We start from the raw sequence: 8860 nt of genomic DNA, 5'->3' as shown, positions 1-8860 counted from the left end.
ACTTGAAAAGGATCCTAAGGTAAGGTTATTTTGATACTTTTAATTAAATATAATTTATAATGCCTTCTCTAGTGTTTTAGTGGTTGAACATTCTGGTGGGAAGGGATTCTACCTTCATCCCCGCCCCTCACCTCCAGGCTTACAAAAGACTTTTTTTCCTTATTCTTAGCAAGTGGAGATTTTGATTAAATGTGTTGTGTTTTTGAACATTCATCTTGCTTTTCCAAAACAACCTTTCCAGGTAAGAATCGGAATGCATTTTCCTATTAATCATTAGTTTTGTGATCTTCGGCAGATTACTTAAATGTCCTGGTTCCATTTCTTCATTTTAAAATGAGAATATTATTATATTTTATTCATCATGAGGATTAGAGATGATGTAGGTGAAAGTATACTTAAAATTTCTAAATCCATAATAGGTACTCAGTAAATGCTAGAAAATACTAATTTTACTTCTAAAAACATATTTCCACTCTCCCTCAGAAGAGAGAAGTTAATTCACAAAGCATCAGTAATAGTCCAATGTCACTTTATATCACAAAATAACTGTAAGTAATTATGCAGTGTATAAACACTAAAATGTTGGCCAGTTCTAATCAATCAGATTTTAACTGGATTAAACTAAATTTCCATGAGTGGAGCTGGACGCCGGCTTAGGAGTCAGTACTGTTGGCTCTGCTGTGACTTGCTGCGAGCCCTTGGGTGGTTTATTTAGACTCCATTTATGAAACTGGAGTGTTGAACTAAAAGATGTCTCTGTGTTACGTGTCTCTGTGTTTGAAGGTTCTCTGAGACACACAGCAGTTTCTCTAGCATATTGGTTTGGAGCTTAGGTTCTGGGTCAGGAAGACTTACGTTCCTGTTTTGTTCACTGTTTGCCAGATGTATGGCACCTTCGAGCCAAATCTCCCCTTTGTAAGAATATGGGAAAAAGCAAAACAAACCAAAACAAACAAACAAAAACCTCTCTTCAGTATTCCTGGAGGTGAGGGGTGGGAATGGAGGTGGAGTCTCTTCCTAACAGAAAGATCAACCATTAAAAGGCTAGAGAAGGCATCCTGGTTGTACCTCAATTTCTTATATGTGTGGTATAATATACCAAACTTAAAGGGTTATCGTGAAGATTAAATAAGATAATACATGTATTATGTTTAACAAAGGCCTGACACAATTCAGGGATTCATAACATATTCTGTAATTAAAACAAATTATTGGGATTTTGAATAAAGCTATAAAGGCCACTTACAATAATATTTTCTTTTCAAATCTTTTCAAAGTGTCTGAATTCTTATTACGTTTTGAAGGGCATTCTAAGCCATGAAAGCACGAGGTTATACCATTATAGTAATGACTTATTGAAACCATTGTAGATTTACTTATTGAAAAACAGAGGCAAATTATTTCTACAACATAATTGGTGAGCAAATAAAAGGGAATCTTTATGATTAATATTAATCTAGAAAACATGTTAGTACTGCCAGAAAAGAAATTAGACTCTACCAGCTGAAGAATTAAACTTGACTTGCTCGGACCCTTAAAGAAATGCTGTGAAGATAAAGTTTTTGAACCAAGTAGATCACAGTGCTGAGAGGTGCTGAAGGTATGATGTAGGAGGCCTTGGCCCCCCTTAGGGACTGAGCTGACGGAAGAGTCTTATGGCCTGGCAATGCCAGGGAATTCAAATAGAAGTCTAAAGAATTACACTGGCAATTGGCCCCTGCCGTTCCACGGATATAAAGGGAACTGTTGGTGGCATTCTGTCTCATTAGTAAAATCTTAAGATAAATACCATGTGAAAAAATATGGTACCTCAATGTTACCAAAAGAGCACTAAATAATACTTATTTAAGGGCTTCTATGCCAAAAGCGTCCCTGAAAATAATTTGGATGTTGAAATACAATTTAATGTATACTTGTTTTGGAGAGGCCTTTTAAATTTGGTTGCCTATTTTATTTTTTAACATGATATGTTTCCGGAGTATTTTGGCAAAACTCTCTGCCGTATTTAAACCTTATGATTGATGTCCAGAGGGTTCATTTATTTAAAAAACAGATGTATGATAAATAAATTACGGGGACTATCCTCAGTAATTATTGTTTCTCTGCAGATGAGATAATTCACATGAAGGTGTTTTATAGGCAGCAGTAATCTTTAAATTGTTGTTATTTTGAAAACTTTACTGAAAAATGTTCTCATCTTCTGGACATATTTGGGTCTAATTCTGCAGGCTATTCCTGTTATTCACAGACTGCAGTTGATTGATGATGCCTTTTCCTTGTCTAAGTGAGTATATTTTCTTCTCTCATGGTTTTAGAATATACCTCGAGACCTTTATAAAAATAATAGCTTCATCACTATGAATTTGATTATTTAGTATATATAGGCCATAACTGATTCAGAATAGGATGCAATTCTGTAACTGCAATGGAATTTTATAATATAATGAGTTGCTGGAAATAAAAAGACTACCAATTGAGATTTGGCAGTGATTTCTGTTATCCAAGGGTGATGGCTACAATTTTAATGCAATCTCGCCTGTATTTTAATATATTGCACAATTATTTATTTTATTTATATTAGATTTACTCAGTGTAAGATATGCTGCTAAGTGATTATAACCAGGTAAATTAATAAATATTCAGAATTTAAATTTTCAGTCAATAAAATTAAGGAATATATGTAGTAAATTATCTAGTATTTTTTCTTTCTTTAGCCAGACATATTGCTTGAGTAAATGTCTACTTATTTTATTCTTCTTTACTCCTTTTACCCTCTGTGACTTGCAGTACATTTCCTTGTCTAAAACTTTGCTGAAATTCTTCTCTCTCTAAGATCACCATGACTTTACTATTATTGACTACATCCTCCTGAAAATGTCATTTTGGCTTCCTTAGACTCTGATATGCAAACCTGGTTCTCCTTGTGTATCTGACTCCTCTTCTACTGCTGTGAGCTTCTTAGGACCAGTCATGGTTATATCACTTTCTTCTATCTTTCCTTTGATAACTCATTCACTCTTGGGTTTTGGTGACCATTTTATTGCGTATCTGTAGAGTGCCAGCAGAGGTAAGGTCCTCAGTAAATGTTTGTGGAAGGACATGTTGATGACTTCCAAATCTACATTGTTACTTATCTTTCCTCCTGTCTTAGGTTTATCCTGTGGTTGTATGAATTCAGTACCTTAAACCCTGAACTTCATTTTTGTCTCTACCTTGCTCTTGCTATCAATTTCTCCCCGCATGGCAAAGGTACTCTTCTTTTCATCACCCAAACTTGAAACCTCAGAGATATTCTTGATTCCTCTCTTTACTTCATCTTACATGCACAGTCACCAAGTCTTATCTCTTCATTCTTAGAAATGTCTTTCGGAGGCTCACTTTACCACTTTCACTGCTTCCACACTAAGCCAAGCTTTCTTCATCTCTTGCCTGGCCTATTAAATTAGCCTCCTGTCTTTAGTCCTTTTGAATTTCATTCTGTCTTCTGTAACACTATTGCAATAAAATTGTTAGACATCAATTTCGTTATGCTATTCCAATTGTTTAAATGCCTAGAGTACCTTTCCACCTAAATTCTTCATCCTGACATTCAAGGATCTGCACAGGTTTGAGCCAACTTACCTATTAGGCCCTATTTCTCACTATACACAAAGGAAATCCCTGCCTCAGTTAGCTTCATCTGCTCATCACACTAATTCCCACCTTATCTTATTTGTCCTGGGCTGCCTTCCTCTTTTTCTACCTATTTTAATCCTATGCATCCTTCACTGCTCTTCCCAAGTTTCTCCTCCATGAAGCCTTCCTTGACTTTTCTATCTTATCCCTGACTTTTCTACGTGCATATTTTCCTTCTTTGCTACTTTACAGTATTCACTGCCTTTTCTGGTACTTTTCATTACTGGTTTCTTATGCATAAGTCTCAGCTCTTCATTGAAGCTCCTCAATGGTAGGCAAATGCAGTGTCATATGTACTACAGGCATACCTTGTTTTATTGTGCTTCGCTTTAAGACTTCACAGATATTGCATTTGTTACAAATTAAAGATTTGTGGCAACCCTGAGTCAAGCAAGTCTATCGGCATCATTTTCCAGCAGCATGTGCTCATGTTATGTCTCTGGGTCACATTTTAGTAATTCTTACAATATTTCAAACTTTTTCATTATTGTTATATCTGTTACAGTAATCTGTGAACAGGAATTGTTGATGTTATGACTGTAATTGTTTTGGGGTGCAATGAATCGTGCCTGTATAAGGCCACCAACTTAATAATTCTGTGTGTTCTGACTGCTCCACTGGCCAGCCATTCCTCCATCTCTCTCCCTCTTCTTTGGCCTTTCCATTCCCTGAGAATCAGTAATATTGAAATTAGGGCCGGGCATAGTGGCTCACGCCTGTAATCCCAGCACTTTGGGAGGCCAAGGTGGGCGGATCATGAGATCAGGGGGTCAAGACCATCCTGGCTAACACGGTGCAAACCACATCTCTACTAAAAATACAAAAAAATTAGCTGGGCATGGTGGTGGGCACCTGTAATCCCTGCTACTTGGGAGGCTGAGGCAGGAGAAAGGAATGAACCCAGGACGCAGAGCTTGCAGTGAGCTGAGATCACACAACTGCACTCCAGCCTGGGTGACAGAGCGAGACTCTGTCTAAAAATAAAAAATAAAATAAAATTAGGCCAATTAATAACCCTACAATGGCCTTTAGGGGTTTAAGTAAAAGGGGGAGTCCTGCATCTTTCACTTTAGATCAAAAGCTAGAAATGATTAAGTTTAGTGTGGAAGGCATGTTGAAACTGAGATAGGCCGAAACTAGGCCTCTTGCACCAAACAGCGAAATTGTAGATGCAAAGGATAAGTTCTTGAAGGAAATTAAAAAGTGCTACTCCAGTGAATACATGAATGATTTTTTAAAAAACAAAGTGAAACAGCCTTATTGCTGATAGGGAGAAAGTTTCAGTGATTTGGATAAAAGATCAAACCAGCCACAGTATTCCCTTAAACCAAAGCCTCATCCAGAACAAGGTCCTAACTCTCTTCAATTCTATTAAGGCTGAGAGAGGTGAGGAAGGTGCAGGAAAAGGTGCTAGTTTAAAGCTAGCAGAGGTTAGTTCATGAAGATTAAGGAAAGAAGCCATCTCCACAACAAAGTACAAGGTGAAGCAGCGAATGTTGATGTAGAAGTTATAGGAAGTTATCCAGAAAATCTAGCTAAGATAATCGTTAAAATGGCTGCACCACCGGGCGCAGGTGGCTCACGCCTATAATCCCAGGACTTTGGGAAGCTGAGGGACACGGATCACGAGGTCAGGAGATCGAGACCACGGTGAAACCCCATCTCTACTAAAAATACAAAAAATTAGCCAGGTGTGGTGGCATGTGCCTGTGGTCCCAGCTACTTAGGAGGCTGAGGCAGGAGAATGGCATGAACCTGGGAGGCGGAGCTTGCAGTGAGCTGAGTTCGCGACACTGCACTCCAGCCTGGGTGCAGAGCAAAACTCCGTTTCAAAAAAAAAAGGGGGGACTTCACCAAACAACAGGTTTTTCTGGTTTTGTTTGTTTGTTTTTTTAAGTATTATTATATTTTAAGTTCTGGGCTACATGTGCACAATGTGCAGGTTTGTTACCTATGTATACATGTGCCATGTTGGTGTGCTGCACCCATTAACTTGTCATTTACATTAGGTATATCTCCTAATGCTATCCCTCCCCCCCTCCCCCCTCCCCAGGACAGGCCTCGGGGTATGATGTTCCCCTTCCTGTGTCCAAGTGTTCTCATTGTTCAATTCCCACCTATGAGTGAGAACATGCGGTGTTTGGTTTTTTGTCCCAACAACAGGTTTTTCAATATGAAACAGTCTTATATTAGAAGAAGATGCCCTCTAGGCCTTTTATAGCTAGAGAGGACAAGTCAATGCCTGGCTTCAAAGTTTCAAAGGACAAGCTGACTCTCTTGTTAGGGGCTAATGCAACTGGTAGCTTTAAGTTGAAGCCAATGCTCATTTACCATTCTGTAAATCCTAGTGTCCTTAAACATTACCTAAATCAACTCTGCTTGTGCTCTGTAAGTGGAAAAACAAAGCCTGAATGACAGCATATCTGTTTACAGTATGGTTTGCTGAATATTTTAAGCCCATCGCTTAGATCTACTGCTCAGGAAAAAAAAAAAAAAAAGAAGATTCCTTCCAAAATGTTACTGCTCATTGACAATGCACTTGATTACACAAGCACTATGATGGAGATGTACAAGGAGATTAATGTTTTCATGCCTACTAACACAACATCAATTCTTCAGCCCATGGATCAAGGAGTAATTTCTTTCTTTCTTTTAACTCTTATTATTTAAGAAATACATTTTATAAGGCTATGGCTTCCATAGATAATGATCCTTCTGATGAATCTGGCCAAAGTAAATTGCAAATCTTCTGGAAGGGATGAATCATTCCAAGTGCCATTACGAACATTTGAGATGCATGAAAGGAGGTAAAAAAAATCAATATAAACAGGAGTTTTGAAGAAGTTTTCAGTCCTCATTGATGAATTCAAGGGGTTAAGATTTCAGTAGAGGAAATCACTTCAGATACAGTGGGAATAGCAATAGCACTAGAATTAGAAGTGGAGCCTAAAGATGCGACTGAATTGCTGCAATCTCATGATCAAACTTGAGTGGATGAGAAGTTGCTTCTTATGGACGAGCAAGGAAAGTGGTTTCTTGAGAAAGAATCCAATCCTGGTGAAGATGCTATGACCATTGTTGAAATGACAACAAAGGATTGAGAATATTATGTATACTTGGTTGTTAAAGCAGCAGCAGGGTGTGTGACAGGATTGACTCCAATTTTGAAAGAAGTTTTGCTGTGGGTAAAATGCTGTTAAACAGCATCACATACTACAGAGAAATCTTTTGTGAAAGGAAACTGAGCAATGTGGCAAACTTTATTGTTGCTTATTTTAAGAAATTGCCATAGTCACACCAGCTTCCGCAACTACCACCCTGATCAGTTAGCAGCCAAGGTTATGACTTGCTGAAGTCTCAGATTGTTGTTAGCATTTGTTGACAGTAAACTACTTTTAAATTAAGGTGTGCATACTGTTTTTCTTAGACATAATGCCATTGCTACTTAATAGGCTACAGTATAGTGTAAACATAAGTTTTATATGCACTGGAAAATAAAAAAAAAAACCGGTGTGACTTGCTTTATTATGATATTCGCTTTATTGTGTCTGAAACAGAATCCACAATATCTCTGAGGTATGCCTGTAGTTGGTGTGCACATCAGCAGCTGTCAGAGCATTAGATAGAGAATGACTTCTAATTAGTACTTGTTGAATGCAAACTATGCTGTCACAAAAATGCATATAGAATGCATAACTGTTCTACTTCCTAATAATCAGTCCAACATTTGGCCTGAATTTTCTCTAGCCTTCAAGACTTTGGACACTTGAAAGTACCAAATTGAAATGGAAGGCCTGTCAACTTTGCTTGGGTTTCATCCTTTCTATAAGATGAGACATTTACCTTCTCATTTCTTGACTTATTCACATGCCTTATTGAAGTCAGGCATTGAAACATGGAACAAATATCGAACGCATGCAAATTACTTAGCAAGTGAAGGTTTTTTGAGTGTGTGTGTTTTTAAATCAAACAGAAACAATTATATTGAGATTGAAACAGCACTTGAGTTAACCAAGTACCTTGCTGAAGAAGATGAAATTATAGTATGGCATACAGTCTTGGTAAACTTGGTAACCAGGGATCTTGTTTCTGATGTGAACAACTATGATATATACCCATTATTAAAGGTAATTTCATTCTTTCTTATGTAGTTTTTAAATAAATCCTCTCTTCTTCTTTTCATATTTTAGCCAGCATCTGTGAGACAGGTCTTTTCCAAAGTAATAGTCTTAGTTCCATATATATATTCATTTCCTTAACAATGGCTGATTGATCTTGGAAGAAAATACCTTAGTCGTAGACCTGGTCTAGGAGATGAGTGAGATTTGGAAGGGTACTTCATTCTTGGTGAAGTGGCAGTATGTCCTAAGAAACCAGAAGTGGATGGAAATGGTATGCCTGTTTTCTTAGCGAAAAGAATAGTATTTATTAGCAACTATTTTCGTAAGAGATTGTTAGGTAACCAGAATGAATTGTAACAACTCTGTGTCTATAATTGCAATATTCTGACTCATAGGAACAGCACTTAAATCCAGAGAGATATGTTCCAGAAAATGTAAAAATTTGAAGATGCTTTTGATGTTAGGAAAAGAAAGGGAGAAATGAGAATTACTGAACAGAGAAATGACATGCCATCATAAATTTAAAAATATATTTTCCATTGTTAAATCTTAAACAGTAATTACAGGAAAAAATAGCAAAGGTGAATTCAAAGCAAAAGTTAGGTAGACCTCTTTGGGGAATTACGGGTCACACAAACCAAAAAGTATGTTAGGTGATAATTTCAAGTGAATTTCTGGGCCATTCAGAGGATGAGATCACAAATACCTCTAATGGTCCCAGACATTCTTTTTCCTAGTGGCCAAAGTACCAACGGGAATTTAGCTGACCTTGGGATGGTGATTAATAAAAGAAGGCACTAAAATTTTGGTGAAATTGAGGAGGCTTATTGATAACATCTGTTGACTTGTTCTGGGTAGAGAAGTAAAACTAATACTTGTTTTTAAAGAATTTCAATGAACAGCATCTAGTTAATTCTTAGGGATATGTTAGTAAATGTCTAACTTCTATAATTTTATATTTATAGAATATAAATTGATAGCTTATATTTATTTTAAAATTAGGGCTTCAGTTTGTCCAGGACATAAACCAGTTTTTTTTTTTTTTTTTTTTTTTTTTTTTTTTT

At 36.9% G+C, this 8860-nt stretch overlaps 1 protein-coding gene across 1 annotated transcript in view; it reads left to right on the top strand.

The window, feature by feature from the left end:
* LVRN (laeverin) overlaps positions 1–8860 on the top strand; it is a 72338-nt gene that overhangs the window by 47456 nt on the left and 16022 nt on the right. Inside the window, 3 exon segments of the mRNA XM_017888988.1 lie at positions 3–19; positions 2229–2284; positions 7649–7802. Of these exon segments, the coding sequence (XP_017744477.1) occupies positions 3–19; positions 2229–2284; positions 7649–7802 (227 nt within the window).

The sequence above is a fragment of the Rhinopithecus bieti genome, unplaced genomic scaffold, assembly GCF_001698545.2.
Source record: "Rhinopithecus bieti isolate Rb0 unplaced genomic scaffold, ASM169854v2 scaffold_18504, whole genome shotgun sequence".
Taxonomy (NCBI): domain Eukaryota; kingdom Metazoa; phylum Chordata; class Mammalia; order Primates; family Cercopithecidae; genus Rhinopithecus; species Rhinopithecus bieti.
Note: the sequence above shows the minus strand (reverse complement) of the source record. Positions and strands in the feature narration are given on the sequence as shown.